Genomic DNA, 16,832 nt, shown 5'->3' with positions numbered 1-16,832 from the left:
ATCATGAATGTATTGTATGATCATGGATATAGAACATCTTTGCAACAGAAGACAATATATTTTTAACTTATCATACCTAAACAATCATACCCTCTTTAAATTGATTGTAGCAGTACTGTCGTCTGTGGAGCTAGACCTGTTTCCCTTGCCAGAAAACTAAGAATTCAACCCTGGGTTTTGGTTCGTTTTGTGTTGCTCGGTCCCTATGGTTCTTTGTATTATTTGTCTACTGTTGTTTGTCTTGTCTTTGTTTTTCAATTTTAACAATAACATTGTCAGTTTCCTTAACTTTTAGAGTTATGAGTTTTGATATTTCTTCGGTATATTCTGCCTCTTTTTTATATAGGTAGCGCATAAAGAGGGTACCATGTTTGTGTTATCATCTTCACCTGCAGTTCTGATAATAATACTTTAAACTTCCTCATGTCGTACACCTCACTCTATATTTTAAGGATGTTTTGCAGATTTCCATAAAGACGAATGAGATATTGCCTCAATTCACTTTAAAAAAAATTTAATTGAATCAATAAATGTCTACATAACCTCAACCCTTATCTTTTATTTTCAACCCAATAACTTTCAATCTTACCAAAATATGAAGATATACTGAAGATGCGCTCTACGTTTTCAGATTTCAGATGTTGTGGATGTTGAAGAAACATACTCAATTTGATTGTATGAATTATGTTGTATTGTAAAAATAAGTCAATATTATATAATAAAAAAGGACACTTTCAAAGAAATATGTTTAACTATTATCTGAGCCTGTTTATAGTTATTGTGTTATTGTTGTTTATAATTGCAAAATCAATATTACTTTAGAAAATATTTGGAGCACAATTTTAATCACAAATCAAATAAGTGGACACATCGTGTTTTCATCCATTATACTGTTATCTCACTTGACATTTACAGTTTTCATTTTAAAACGTATTTTATATAGTTTTACGGTAGACAATCTGTCCATCCATACATCTGTCTGTGTATCAACATTAAAAAAGTGATACAATTGTGAATGAGAAAATCTTCACTAGAGCTATTAGGCATTTGGACAATATTAACAGTTATATGTTTGGCAATATTTATAAGCCTTCAAAAATCCAAATACATTTATGTTCAACAGCACTGTTTTACTAAGAAACTCTTACCACATGGTAGATTGTGGTTTGTCATTATGTCGTCTAATCTGTTAATTACCAAACGTGACTTATTCCCGATTGTGACTGTTTTGCTGAATGTGAATTCGCATTACTATAAGACGTGTTACGGTACTTGTCTATCCCAAATTCATTTATTTAGTTTAAATGTTTAATGTTATATTTGTTATTCTCATCGGATTTTGTCAAATGTGTTGACGTCTTTTCTATTATATTTATGTGTTATTAATCATCGCCTTCATTTATTAGATTTAATTTTGTTCAACGTAATCTGTACGATAATTTATGTTTGAAGTTGGATTTATAACAAACTGGACATATATATATATATATATATACATAAGTACGTCTGAGTCAGTGACAACCCTACAACAGATGTATCCATCGGATCGCCATCAATGATGGTGATACATGGCTGTGTACATAATGTATATACAACTCGTCTAAACATCAACCCAACAATGTTAGATCTGTAAATTTGCTTTCGCAAATTTTTGGTTCTCCCCTCGCCGGGATTCGAACCCATGCTACTGTGATATCGTGACACCAAATCGCCTGCACTGCAGCCGTCCCGCTAGACCACACGACCACCTGGGCTCTTAATTGCTATTAATAAGTGTTGCAATATGCATTGTGTTTAAATGCAATATCAGTATTTAGTTCTCATATAATCTTAAATCAATCCTAATTCTATCTTACTTTTGAATTATAGTTTTTTATATGTGACTTCATTTTTGTGCTGTTTGAGAAATTTCATAAATTCAAATGTGACGTAATTTGTGTGCCTTTTCGCCATCGTATGATTTATTGCGTTGAGGCCTGGACTGAGTCGGGTGTGCCTATTCTGTGTTGGTCTTAGCATTATGTATTCGGGTTTAGTTTTCTGTAATTAGTAAATACTTCAGTTTTATTATGTATATCTCTATTATATTCATTTGATACAATTTACTGTTTGCAATAGCATTAATTGTTCTAAATAAGAAGTACTTTCTTATCCCAAGCATAAAAACATAGCCTTATTTGACACAACCTTTTTCAACTTTTGATCTTCAGTGCTGTATAAGTTTGTACTTTTTTTCACTTTCGATCTTTTATATCTGGGCGTCACTGGTGAGTCTTGTGTGGACGAGGCGCGTTTTTGGCGTATTGAATTTTAAACCTGATGCTTTTTGTTTTCTATTAATCATGTGTTGCTTTGTCTAATATGTTCTCCTATTTATTTGTATTGTAGTCCTGTAATATTATGTTGCCATTTCAATGTTATATTTAACATTGCCATTAAAGTGCGAGGTTTGGCATGCCACAAAACCAGGTTCAACCCACCATTTTTTCCCTTTAAAAATGTCCTGTACCAAGTCAGGAAGATGGCCATTGTTATACTATTGTTCGTTTCTGTGTGTGTCACATTCTAACGTTGCGTCGTTTGTTTTCTATTATTTTTGAGTGTAAATTCACATTGCGATAAGACGTGTCACGGTACTTGTCTATCCCAAATTCATGTACTTGGTTTTGATGTTGTATTTGTTATTCTCGTGGGATTTTGTCTGATGCTTGGTCCGTTTCTGTGTGTGTTACATTTCAGTGTTGTGTCATTGTTCTCCTCTTATATTTAATGCGTTTCCATCGGTTTTAGTTTGTTACCCCGATTTTGTTTTTGTCCGTCCATGGATTTATGAGTTTTGAACAGCGGTATGCTACTGTTGCCTTTATCTATAAGGCATACCTTCGTAACAAGTTCCAATCGTTCTTCGTCTGAAACCTTTTTAAAACTACTATTATCTCTGACGAATCTAGTTTCCAATCGATTCCTGTTTATTCTGCTGCTCAACCGAAATAAAAACATGGGAATGAAAAACACCATCAATTGATTCCCTGATACCGTAATAATAGAAATGGCGGAAAAGGGTGGTTTCATTTTAACAGAAGATAATCATTAAACCAAAATGAATCTTCATTAAAATATATTCATTTAAGTGGTATTTACTGTTTTTCAGAAACTTATGATGCCTTGGATGTTGTTTACAATAAGGTATTAATGACATCAGTAGAAGAGGACAAAAGACAAGAAGTGATAACACCCAAAAAACAACATTTACAGCACTCAAATCATGTTAGAAGAGATGATAAAGGAATGACAGGTGGACCTTCCCAACAGCCTCTATCAGCCAAATCGTTGTCACCCAAAGAATCTGACAGTGTGTCCCATAGAACACCAGAGAAGAAAACACATATGAAATCTAAAATGACGAGAGAAGAAATAAGAAAGAAAATGGAAAAAGTCCTTAAAAGCGGAAACTACAAGATGAAAGTTGGAAGACTTATATTTTGGGACTTCGGTGGACAGTATGTCTATTTTACCACACACCAAACCTTCATGACTTTCAGGGCTTTGTTTCTTGTGATATTTGACGGAAGCAAAGGATTACATGAGCTAGTCCCTGATGTTCTGTGTTTTCCAGGGCAGCACCTGTCACCAACCCCAGCAGGTAGTACATTAAAGTAACACGTCAGACAGATTTTATATACATATTAGTTATATGTATAATTTAGTAAATAAAAACAAACTAACTATACATGAGGGACAGAAATTAAACAATAATGATATAGTAATAAAATTAATGGTACCAATTTTCTTGCACCAGATGCGCATTTCGATATTACTGTGACAGCTGAAAATAAGCAAACTACAGACCTCATTCAATACTTATTACCTTCTTCACATTCTACACATCTATAGGAAACTTAATAGTTAGAACCATGCAATACAATAACAATCAAAATAAAGGAATAAACAAAGACTCACAAAACCAAAGGACATTTACATAACAGTTATACATAATAATTTTAAAAGAAACAACACGAACTCCACTAAAAACCGGGAGTGAAATCAGGTGCTCCGTAAGGGTAGGCATTTCCTGCAACGAATACGGCACCCTTCGTATTATTTCTTTCTTCAGTTTGGTAATGATGGAAGGTTTTTATGACTGATGAAGAATATCAAATTTGATTTCTGACACACTTTGTCATAATGGTCAATCAGCTTATGATGGCGACCGTAAAATGTTTTGAGTGATGACCTTACTGTGATTGATTCATAGCCCTGTCTTAGCAACTTTTGAGAAAGCAGCATTCCTCGTTCAACAAAATCAACGTACGTTGAGCTAGAAAATATGATAAAGATTAATACCTATCTAGTTATACCTACCTCCGAAAAAAACAATAAAAAGAAAAAAAACATGGTAAATTCGAACATCCCCTTTTTCCCCTACAATTAGTATGACATATATTTGCATATTCATGTAATCGGTATCTTCGATATATATGATTTCCAGTAGTTTCGATGGTTTAATATAATGTGTGTTTGGTGTTTGGATTTCAACATTCTATATATATTTGCTTTTAAATATTTCAAAAATAGTTGCGCAGACTTTGTTCCTGAGTGGGTATACTTCTGTCAGATTGAGTTACTAGTTACCATTTAGTACCGCTATGGGAACAGCTTTTGTTTATACCCATCACAAAACAAAATATACATTGACTCCTTAAATAAATGCAACAGTAGTATACCGCTGTTAACATATAATTATTGGTATATATAATTGGAATGACTGAAAAGGACTGAAAAAACATATCAGTGATTTTAAGAATGAATACGGTTAAGTTTTTTTTTTTTTAAAACACGTAATAAATATAACAAATGCCAAGGTTTTACAACTCTATTCTTTGATTTTATTGTTTTTTTGTCATATTTTCAGTATTTTTGCAACATTGGGTTAACGCAATCTTAACCTATTGTAAGGCAGTATATGCAGGTATTCCTAAGATCTTATTTGTTGCCACTCACAAAGACAGAGTACCAGTGGTAAGTAACCTAGGTTACATGATGTGGTTCAAACCTTGTTTGCTGCCGTCGCCGATAAAAGAAATAGACTTATAATGAACTCTTTCTTTGAACGATACCCAATTTAATAATGAATTTTGTCTTTCAACTGATTTTAACGAGTTGCAACGGTGAGTCCTATGAAGATAAGATGTGTGTCTGACATTCTTATATTTTAGTCTTGGTATCTTTTCAACCCAGTAGGTTGATTCCACTGCTTTGTTATTCTAAAAATAATTGTGTTATTTAGACTATTTAGCCTAGGATATTTAGACCGAAACAAAGTTTACCATATTTAAAAACAAATTCTGGTCGAAAGTCATAATTGATTTGTCGATTTAACAAGTATTTTCTATACACCAATCCAGTCCTTTTGGTGAGTCTTTTTTTGCCTTTCTATTCAACACATATACTTGAAATCATCAATACATCTTACGAGATTAAACTAATGTTTACTAAAAGCAAAGTTTTTGAAGGAAATGCACCAAACTCGATAGTTATCTTTCAAACAGAATTATCAAAGATCTGTAATTTTAACAGCTGTAAAAGGAGTAAATCCGTCAAGGGCCGATTTAGGCCTCAAATTTCAGGTTCATCTAACGAAAGATTTTGGACCCTTTTTAAACACTTAAGTGTCTATTTCAATTGATTGAATTAGTTTATGTGAATGATTTTAACTGATTTATTCATTAAAAAAAATGTTCCTACTCTAGCTTTAATGTGAAAAATCTATCAAAGTTGCCGAAAAAAAAAGCGCTTTTCAGATGGTTTTGTCAAAAATGAAAGTGGCCGCATCCGTGGTCATCCTCAACCTATATGTTATGTACTATTATCAAATACAACTTACATTTCAATATTAAGAATGAACACGAACGCGGCCACTTTCAATTAAGACAGAAACCGTCTAAAATTTAACTAAAATGCTATAATTGTGAAGATTTAAGTAATTTAGCATGACTTAAGGTGGTATGGGAGTCTAAAATAAAAATGATAGAATTTGTTCATACTTTGTCAAAATGTAGTATCTATTGATACATGTTCAAAAATATTATAAAAATGATAGGTCACCGTTCATTTTCTCAAGCTACAGGTTGTGACAAAATGACAAATTTTGTATGGATTATACAGGAAAAAACAACATTTTGTGAATGGAAACGAAACAAAATGATAGAATTGTAAAATAAATTAGGAAAAGATTGCTTTTATACAATGCTTTGAGAATATCAAAAGAAAAGATAGGGTCACCGTACATTTTTTCCGGCTAAAAGACAAAATAGGAAAATTTCATGAAGAGTCCTTCAGAAAATGCACTGTTTTAGAGTTACCTCCCCTTAAATTGCACGTTTGAAAATATTAAAAAAACAACCAAAAATAATCTACACTTGTAAAAATATTAATATTTATAAGTTATATTCTTATAAATTGGTTCTTTTAAATGAAAATTCACATTAAAAATCTGCATTCCTGCATCAAATTTTGCTAACTTGATATAAAATATGGACCTTAGATTCTCTGTTTTTTACAATCCAAGATGGCGATAGACACCCATACCACCTTAATGATGCTAGTACCCGATATATATGAGCATTGTATTGTCAAAAACAGCCCATATTTATGTAGAAGAATCATTCTACGTTCCGGTAAATAACTAAAAGATTACATTTCCACAATTTTGTAAAACTGCTATATCTATGGTCCAAAAAGGTGTCTTACTGAACCTACTCCTTTGTAAAATGATAACATATACTTTGAGTTCTTGAGAGGTATCTTTAATGAACCTTTTGGAATGCAATTTCACTAGCATTTGAACATGGAATTGGCGTCATGCGTGCTTGCAACATTGTGATCACTTTTCTGCATACGAATTGTCACATATATATAGGATAACAGTTGCCACGAGCATCACTAAAGAGACATATATTGTCGAAATGCGCATCTGGTGCAGGAAAATTGGAACCGTTAATGTTATTACATGTACCTTCCTGGACCTAAAATGTTAATGAGTAAATGAGACATTGAATCTGAATTATCTAAACATTTCAGATATAAGAAGGTACTTGATGATTGATACATTTTTGGGTATTAAACCTAAAAAAACGCCACCTTCCTGTTCTACTCAACAATTGTTTTATAAACTGTTTAGGGTGGTACCTAACACTACAGGGAGATAACTCTGTAAAGTCAGCTAGACGTTTTTATTACGTTGTGTTGTAAAAGGAATATTAAGCTTCTCAATGATCAAAATTGGTGGTTGTCAAATTGCTATATAACCAGTGTAATTTTTCTGACAAAACGGTTGGTTCAAAAAAATTTAAATTTTTATATTTTTGTTAAAGTGTCCAAAGTAAATACTTTGACAAAATTTTAGGAAAATTAAACGAGCAACATTAATTTTAGTAAAAGTGTTGGGTACCACCTTAATTTTGTAAATATTTAGATATTGCAGACAAATATCATACAAGAGATTGGCTTCTATGTGGAATATCTTGATGTCGGTGCTAATTTTTCTTCACATATTCAAGTTATATCTTCGGTTAGAAATAATTTTTCAATATATATATATACTAAAATTCGTTTCAATATCCTAAGGATTCCGTCATGGCCGAGTTGGCTAAGTCAATCAACTACTGTTTTGCCATATGTGTGAGATTTTTGGTTTTTGTCCTTTGAATTTTTCCTTGGAGTTTGGTATTATTTTCCCCCTTCTTTATATTTATCTCTCGATACTGTGGTTGTGAATTCGATTCATTCATATGACAAATGTAGTCTCCTTCCAATCTTAATTTACTAGGATTGTCAGTCCAACTGCTGTTTTTTCTCTCTGGGTAATGATACTTCCTCCTCCAATAAAAACAACATGGTCACCATAAAACTGCCAATAGTGCTGAAAATGGCATTAATTAATGATTATTTTGATAAATGTTACCTAGAAAAACAAAACAGCAACCCTTTCTCATTGAGTATTATTTTTTAAGGAAGAAGTTGAGACTAGACGTGAACTGTTGTATAGTGGAGTAAGGGAATTGTTTGAAGACCATGAGGGACGACATCATCTGGTGTTTGACAAACAAATATTTGTCAATGCTAGGGATAATACAGATCCAGAGATAGATGTCCTGAAGCAAAGCATCACAGAACTTACTTTTGAACATCCGTGTTGGGGAGAACAAATGCCCAATGCGTGTGTTCCTCTGGAATTGGAGATTGCTGAGCTGGTAGCAGAAGGAAAACAAATCTTGTCATTGAAGGATGTAGAAGAATTGAATGTTATAAGCAAGGTGTCTGTACTGTCCCCTGACCAACTCAAAGATTTCCTTCAATTCCACCACTCCTTGGGGAAGATTGTGTACTTTGATACTCCACAGCTTAAAGATAGCGTTATCATAAACCCCTTACTCATAGTGGAGGTCATGAGATCCTTTGTGACAGGTATTTATATAAATGCTTATTAAGCAGGTTATGATATATTTTGTGACAGGTATTTATATCAATACTTATTAAGCAGGTTATGATGTCTTTTGGGTCAGGTATTAATGTCAATACTTGTAAAGGAGGTTTTGGAGAAGACGTTTCTAAGTTGAAAACACTTGTGTCTAATCCATTTGTCATTTTTAACAACAAAATATGTAAACTTATGGAGGTTATGAGGTCATTGTTGACAATTATTTAGGCCAATACTTATTATGAAGGTTATGAGGTCCTTTGTGATAGATATACATGGTAATACATATTATGTTGGTATTGGATTTTATGACAAAAATTATTATGTAGTTATGTCCAAAATAATTTTTAAGGTTATGAGATCCTTTGTGACAGGTATTTAATTCACAATACGCATATAGACAAGTTGCTATCAGATGTTAAAATCTGAAGTCTCATGCATAGCCCCGTTGCCTTCTTTTTTTAGCTCACCGGACCCGAAGGGCCAAGTGAGCTTTTCTCATCACTTGGCGTCCATCGTCCGGCGTCGTCCGGCGTCGTCCGGCGTCAACTTTTACAAAAATCTTCTTCTCTGAAACTACCGGGCCAAATTAATCCAAACTTGGCCACAATCATCATTGATGAATCTAGGTGAAAGTTTGTGTTTTTTGACCCGGCCAACCATCCAAGATGGCCGCCGTGGCTAAAAATAGAACATAGGGGTAAAATGCAGTTTTTGGCTTATAACTCAAAAACCAAAGCATTCAGAGCAAATCTGACAGGGTTAAAATTGTTAATCAGGTCAAGGTCTATCTGCCCTGAAATTTTCAGATGAATCAGACAACCCATTGTTGGGTTGCTGCCCCTAAATTGGTAATTTTAAGGAAATTTTACTGTTTTTGGTTATTATCTTGAATATTATTATAGATGGAGATAAACTGTAAACAGCAATAATGTTCAGCAAAGTAAGATTTACAATTAAGTTAAATGACCAAAATGGTCAGTTGACCCCTTTAGGAGTTATTGCCCTTTATAGTAAATTTTTAACCATTTTTCGTAAATATCCATGATCTTTTACAAAAATCTTCTCCTCTGAAACTACTGGGCCAAATTAATCCAAACTTTGCCACAATCATCATTGATGTATCTTGTTTAAAGTTTGTGTTTTTTTACCCGGCCAACCATCTAAGATGGCCGCCATGGCTAAAAATAGAACATAGGGGTAAAATGCAGTTTTTGGCTTATAACTCAAAAACTAAAGCATTTAGAGCAAATCTGACATGGTAAAATTGTTTATCAGGTCAAGATCTATCTGCCCTGAAATTTTCAGATGAAGCAGACAACCAATTGATGGGTTGCTGCCCCTAAATTGGTAATTTTAAGGAAATTTTACTATTTTTGGTTATTATCTTGAATATTATTATAGATGGAGATAAACTGTAAACAGCAATAATGTTCAGCAAAGTGAGATTTACAAATAAGTCAACATGACTAAAATGGTCAGTTGATCCCTTTAGGAGTTTTTGCCCTTTATAGTCAATTTTTAACCATTTTTCGTAAATATCCATGATCTTTTACAAAAATCTCCATCTCTGAAACTATCGGGCCAAATTAATCCAAACTTGGCCACAATCTTCATTGATGTATCTAGTTTAAAGTTTGTGTTTTTTTACCCGGCCAACCATCTAAGATGGCCGCCATGGCTAAAAATAGAACATAGGGGTAAAATGCAGTTTTTGGCTTATAACTCAAAAACCAAAGCATTCATAGCAAATCCGACATGGTTTAAATTGTTAATCAGGTCAACATCTATCTGCCCTGAAATTTTCAGATGAATCAGACAACCCATTGTTGGGTTGCTGCCCCTAAATTGGTAATTTTAAGGAAATTTTACTGTTTTTGGTTATTATCTTGAATATTATTATAGATGGAGATAAACTGTAAACAGCAATAATGTTCAGCAAAGTAAGATTTACAAATAAGTCAACATGACCAAAATGGTCAGTTGACCCCTTTAGGAGTTATTGCCCTTTATAGTCAATTTTTAACAATTTTTTGTAAATATCCATGATCTTTTACAAAAATCTTCTCCTCTGAAACTACTGGGCCGAATTAATCCAAACTTAGCCACAATCATCATTGATGTATCTTGTTTAAAAATTGTGTTTTTTTTTACCAGGCCAACCAACCAAGATGGCCGCCACAGCTAAAAATAGAACATGGAGGTTAAATGCAGTTTTTGGTTATTACTCAAAAACCAAAGCATTTAGAGCAAATCTGAAAAGGGGTAAAATTGTTTATCTGGTCAAGATCTATCTGCCCTGAAATTTTAAGATGAATTGGACAAATCGTTGTTAGAGTGCTGCCCCTAAATTGGTAATTTTAAGGAAATTTTGCTGTTTTAGGTTATTATCTTGAATATTATTATAGATAGAGATAAACTGTAAACAGCAATAATGTACAGCAATTTTAGACTCAAAAATAGGTCAAAATGACCAAAATGTTCAATTGACCCCCTAAGAAGTTATTGTCCTTTATAATCAATTTTTAACAATTTTCATAAAATTTGTAAATTTTTACTAACATTTTCCACTGAAACTACACGGACAAGTTCATTATAGATAGAGATAATTGTAAGCAGCAAGAATTTTCAGTAAAGTAAGATGTACAAACACATCACAATCACCTAAACACAATTTTGTCATGAACTGTCTGCTTCCTTTGTTTAATTCACATATACCAAGGTGAGCGACACAGGCTCTTTAGAGCCTCTAGTTTACATTCTGCAATAAAAATAATATCTCGTAGACGTTTGCTTCTGATGCTAAAATCTGCAATATCGAGCATTCCTATCCATGTTAATTTCTATTTTACATTATGCAATAAAAACCTCTCGAAGCCCATTATCGCGCATGTATACGTATACTCGTTGCTTTCTATGTTAAAATCTGAAGTATCAAGCATTCTTTTCATCATTGCTGTCAATTTTATATCAAGGAGCAAAACGTTAATTGATACCCTCATCCGTGTTCAACTATGGAAAACAAATATATAATAAAATCAAAGACAAAAATTGCTTTCTATGTTAAATTAGGGGTAAAAACTATAAATGCATAACCTCAGTGATTTCTATGTGAAATTTTATTTTGTCGATATAGTATGTCCACTGTCATTTTTATAGGATTTATTGCCCTTCAATAGGGATTTTTCCTATCCTCTTTTAGCGTATGCACTCTCATTTAAACATTTCAATAAATTATATCATTTTTTCATGCTCCATATATTTTAAAAGATGCTTACTTGAAGTCCTTTACTTTCAAATGTTATACAACTGACACATTCATTTTCCTTTAACTATTGGTTGATTGCTTCTTTCAAATTGCCTTTTTTAGACATAGGATTTTGGCCAACAGAAGAACAATTGCAGAAAACGTTCGAACAAATGTCAGTAAATGGGATCATACGACGAGGGGACCTGTACCTTATTTGGGAACAGAAGGACTTCAAGGCAATTTTACCATTCAAAGAATTTATATTCGACTTGCTGATACATTTGGATATTTTGGCAGAGCAACGGAGATATGATACAACTACAGGAAGTCGGTTACCAATTGACAAATTCTTTGTTCCCTGTATGGTTACAGAGAGAAACACCACCAGCTTCATGGACAAAGAATGTACACCAGAGAGAGCTATATGCTTAGCGTTTCTTTTCAAAGGGACTATGATACCACCAGCTCTACCAAATCGTCTTATTAGTGCATGTCTGAGCATGTGGACTCTAAAGCAGTACGAGGGACGAAAGCTCCTGTTTTCAGGATTTATTGGTTTATCATTTGACAAGTCACATGATATTGTTGTATGCGTTGAAGGCAACAAGATTCTTCTTTACATCATTCACAGAACCTCCTCCGGATTAATGGTACCTGATATAGCTACAGGTGTTAAGGAATGCTTGGTTACAACAATGGAAAGAATCTCAGATTTCTATCAGTCCACAGTTCATGCAAAACACAGTCAAAAATCACCTTTCCATATCGAATATTCATGTTCCAAGATGCAGTGCTTCATCAGAGGGGATGAAGCTCTGCAGACCAATAAATGGGTTTGTGACGAACATAAACTTACCCACAAAACAGGACACTGGCTTGTTTGGAATCAAGATCAGGTGTGTATTACATATTGGGGTAAAGAAAATAAATAAATTAGTAACACATATGCTTAAGGGATGACCAATTGATACTCTGTGTCATTGTCTTGATATTGGCTTAACATATTTAACCCCGCCACATTATTTATGTATGTGCCTGTCCCAAGTCAGGAGCCTGTAATTCAGTGGTTGTCGTTTGTTTATGTGTTACATATTTGTATTTCGTTCATTTTTGTTTTTACATAAATAAGGCCGTTAGTTTTCTCGTTTGAATTGTTTTACATTGTCTTATCAGTGCCTTTTATAGCTGATTATGCGGTATGGGCTTTGCTCATTGTTAAAGGCCGTACGCTGACTTATAGTTGTTAATGTTTGTGTCATTTTGGTGTTTTGTGGATAGTTGTCTCATTGGCACTCATACCACATATTCTTTTTTATATTAAAATATAAAATAAAGAAAATATCTGTATCACTGGTAGTTACTTGTAAAAATTAAGAGAGTAGAATGAATACAACCAAATATTAACTAAATATGAATCTTCAGTACATTTGTTCAGAATAATATAAATATATTTATTATCCGCAGACAACAGAAGAGTGTGAAGAAGATTGCCAAGGTAAGTTATTTGGCTACAAAAGAAACAGATAATCAATATTTCTTAAAACACAACGTAGAAAAATAACGACTAAGCAATACGAACCCCACAAAAAAAATGAGGGACATAGTAGGGTGTTTGGAAGAGTATACAGATCCTGCTCCATAAGTGGCACCCATCTTGGCTCTCATGTTATTAAAAATCTGGTAATTCTTTTATTCGGTAGTTCACTTTCGTGAAAAGGGTACGCTTTATTTAAAAGCTTTGTTCTGAGCAACAACCCTCTATCAAGGAAATCATGATAGGAAATACAAGCAGCCCGGAAATATCTATCTATTGGGAAATAAATACCCCGTATGCAGGCGCTTCTAGATGATGCTACACAGAAATGGATAGTTTATCATTTGAAAGCTGAAATCATATCTTTTGGCGTAAAGTTTTGTTGTCAATCGACCCTCATTTTCAATTTCTAGATGTTAGTCAAGATGTGAGGCAGACTTAACGGTATCTGTTGTATCCTTTATCTCTAGTTCGATGAGTTAGATACGAAAATGAAGGCAAGATCAGTACTTCAATGTTTTTATTTTAGGTTTAAATTGTGACGCTTTGAACAAGACACCAAGTGATATTGAACTCTTGCGTTTTTCAAACCACTGCGAATCAAATAAAATGCACGAATTAGTCACACATCTTGGAATGCTTAGGAAATGGAAAGATATCGAATACAATCATCCTAAAGATATACAGGTTGCCAAATTTTTGCTGTTATCAAAGTGGAAAGAGATGAAAAATAAATGCAATTTCAAAACTTTGTCAGAAGCTCTGATCAGCATGGATATATCAACACACGTGTTGTGTCAAGTAAGTTCGTAAATAGTTTTTAAGATACTCTTTATTTTGAACTTTGAATGACAATTTGTTAGTCATTTAACCCTTTTGAAGACAAGTGTATTGAAATTGTCCTAATTAATAAAAACACATGGTTTTATTCAAAGTAAATACAAATCAAAGGGAAAAACAGACGTAAAGTCAAACAGCAGTTCTTAACAATTGTAACACTACACATATAACTCTAGTAAATTGAATTGGCGAAACAGTCCTACCTTTGCGATGTCTTGTAACGTCTCGATCATGAATTGTAAGAACTGAGCATTTCAGTTTTGTTTTTAAATTAAACTAGTTTCATGACATACAGTCAGAAAATGACAGTAAATTCAGTAAAATAACAAAATTACAAAAACAACTATTTGACTTGTAAACCCATGTTCATGCTTCGAAATAGTATGGAGCATATCTTCGGAAAATAAGAAAAAAAAAGATGTTTTAGACAGGCAATTACAATTAACACAAATATTTAGCTTACATTTTCTTTCTAAATACGGAATCATATTTTCATACTGGCTTGTACAACTGGTCTTTCAATCTTTATTGAATTTCACTAATTTTTTTTTGTTGATAGTCCAACACTTTGAAAGAAAAGTTATATTCTTGCATACATACACAGTATCCACAAAACTACCGAGCTCTAATGTAATTGAAATACGGGTAGTTCATAAAAACTTACAAAATCTAAAGTGAGGCTCTGCCAACCTATTATCAAAATAATGGTTTCGGAGCGCAGTTCATATATACATATAACAGTTAAACTTTCATATTAGGTTTAGGTAAATATATAAACATCATACTTTTATGAATCTATAGTATCGCCTGGACGTCAGATAAATTTTAATTGGCTCTAAATATAACAACAAATATTTTTGTAAATGTTTTTTTTTTTGTGCAGGTAAGAAGAGTCATAAAAGCAGAAATAGGTAAGTCAAACAGTATCATGTTGTAGAAAAAAAGAGTAGGCTTATGCCGTTACAAGACAGCACTAGCATCCGCAAAGTGGAAAGGGATTAAAATAAGTTGCAATAACTTGTTTCCCAATCCTCTATAAATAAATATGTGGAAAATAATTACCACGGTACAGGCTGAATGAACTGTCATTCAGTCATATGTGTTTTTCGTCAATTGTTATGTCATAAATTAGGCCCTTAGTTTTCTGAATTAATTTGTTTCCTGTTTTCTATATCTGTACCTTTTATAGCTGCCTTTCTCATTGTTTACTGTTTACCTATAATTATCCAAATACACATCGTGTTATTGGCAATCGTACTACTTTCCTTGTTTTTATTTTGAAACAGCTTAATCATCAGAATGACAATAACAGCAAGGTATTGCTTATCTGGTATCCTTCAAACTTTATCAGATCAATGAACTGTAAATGTGTCATAAAGCTATTCTAAAATATTTTTTAAGATTCGTAAATATTTCAGATATTCCAGCCGACTACTTGGACTGTATCCCAACAGATGAGATTCTAGATACATTAGCCCCCCTGATTGGTCAGGTTTTTCTTCAACTTGGGACTGAAATTGGGCTATCCATTCCAACCCTGGAAAATATACAGAGTAATAATCCTTCAGACTTAGCAGAACAGAATAGGATCGTATTATTGAAGTGGAGAGAAGATCGACATGTCAAACCAACAATACGGGTCCTTATGCAGGCTTTGTACAACATAGGGAGAGGTGCACGTTGTTTAGAAGAAGTTTTAAAGAACGTTGATCTTGGCACTCTTATAGTTTCACAACAATCGACAAATAAAGGTGCAATTCCAAAGAAACTAAAAGTAGAACCAGCGCAGATACCACAGACTCGACGAAAGGTGTCAAAGAAATGTTCAATAATTTAAAAGTAGACACTTCAAGAGAATGGCCAGAACAGGTACCCAAGACTCTGTGAACGGGTTTAAAGAAATGTTAAATAGCTTAAAAGTAGGCACATTAAGAGAATGGTCAGAATAATTGTGTAATTCGGAATAGAATATATACTACAGGAAAATAATGAAAGCTATTAAACAAATCTGATTCTCATTGTTTCAAAATTTTGTCATTTTGTTAGTCTTTGCATTTTATTCAATTTGTATAATATATTTTTTTTATGTTTATGTAAGAACAAGTTCTGTAAAAGAAAAACAGTCATAATTCTACTTTCTTTTCCACAACAATCATTTCTAAAAGGCATTCAAATGTTTCATCATCTATTATGCGATGTGTTTTGCTATAACCTTTACTAATATTTATCTTAAAAATTCATAACGGAAAATCATTTATCTGAAAGAAATGCACTTTTATAAACCTGTGGTCCCGGGTCAAAACTGACATGCGGGTTGTATTTTGATGAGACAGGAACCTAAAGTCAAAAATATACGAAAGGATAACTCCAATTTCCATTCAGTTGGGAAAAAAAAATATTCTGAAAAATTGTAATTATTTTGTAAAAATCAGCCAATATACTGTGCATCCATAAATGTTCGTTGAAAACCAATTTTCGTGGATATTTTTGGGTACAGGAAATGACTTCATAAGTCTGTTTAACTTGTGTCGAATCCAATTTGTACTTGAACAAAAAGAATATTATTAAACTGAACAGGAAAACAACGAATTTAAAACTCCAACGACTCACAAACTTTCCAAATTATCTTTGGGACTATCAACATTAAATGAATCAAATAGAGCAGGCAAGACATTTCAGTGTGTACATTCTTGTTTAATGAAATCATGTAAATCTTTTGAAATAAAATG

At 33.0% G+C, this 16,832-nt stretch overlaps 1 protein-coding gene across 1 annotated transcript in view; it reads left to right on the top strand.

Annotated features, from left to right (window-relative positions):
- LOC134690278 (uncharacterized) overlaps nt 1-16,832 on the top strand; it is a 32,721-nt gene extending 15,889 nt beyond the window's left edge. The window contains exons 7-14 of the mRNA XM_063550255.1: nt 3,152-3,643; nt 4,913-5,019; nt 8,013-8,466; nt 11,850-12,625; nt 13,194-13,224; nt 13,793-14,064; nt 14,987-15,014; nt 15,522-16,832. Of these exons, the coding sequence (XP_063406325.1) occupies nt 3,152-3,643; nt 4,913-5,019; nt 8,013-8,466; nt 11,850-12,625; nt 13,194-13,224; nt 13,793-14,064; nt 14,987-15,014; nt 15,522-15,940 (2,579 nt within the window). The 3' untranslated portion in view covers nt 15,941-16,832. The remainder of the gene's footprint in view (nt 1-3,151; nt 3,644-4,912; nt 5,020-8,012; nt 8,467-11,849; nt 12,626-13,193; nt 13,225-13,792; nt 14,065-14,986; nt 15,015-15,521) is intronic.

Source organism: Mytilus trossulus, chromosome 11 (genome assembly GCF_036588685.1).
Source record: "Mytilus trossulus isolate FHL-02 chromosome 11, PNRI_Mtr1.1.1.hap1, whole genome shotgun sequence".
NCBI classification, from domain to species: Eukaryota; Metazoa; Mollusca; class Bivalvia; order Mytilida; family Mytilidae; genus Mytilus; species Mytilus trossulus.
Note: the sequence above shows the minus strand (reverse complement) of the source record. Positions and strands in the feature narration are given on the sequence as shown.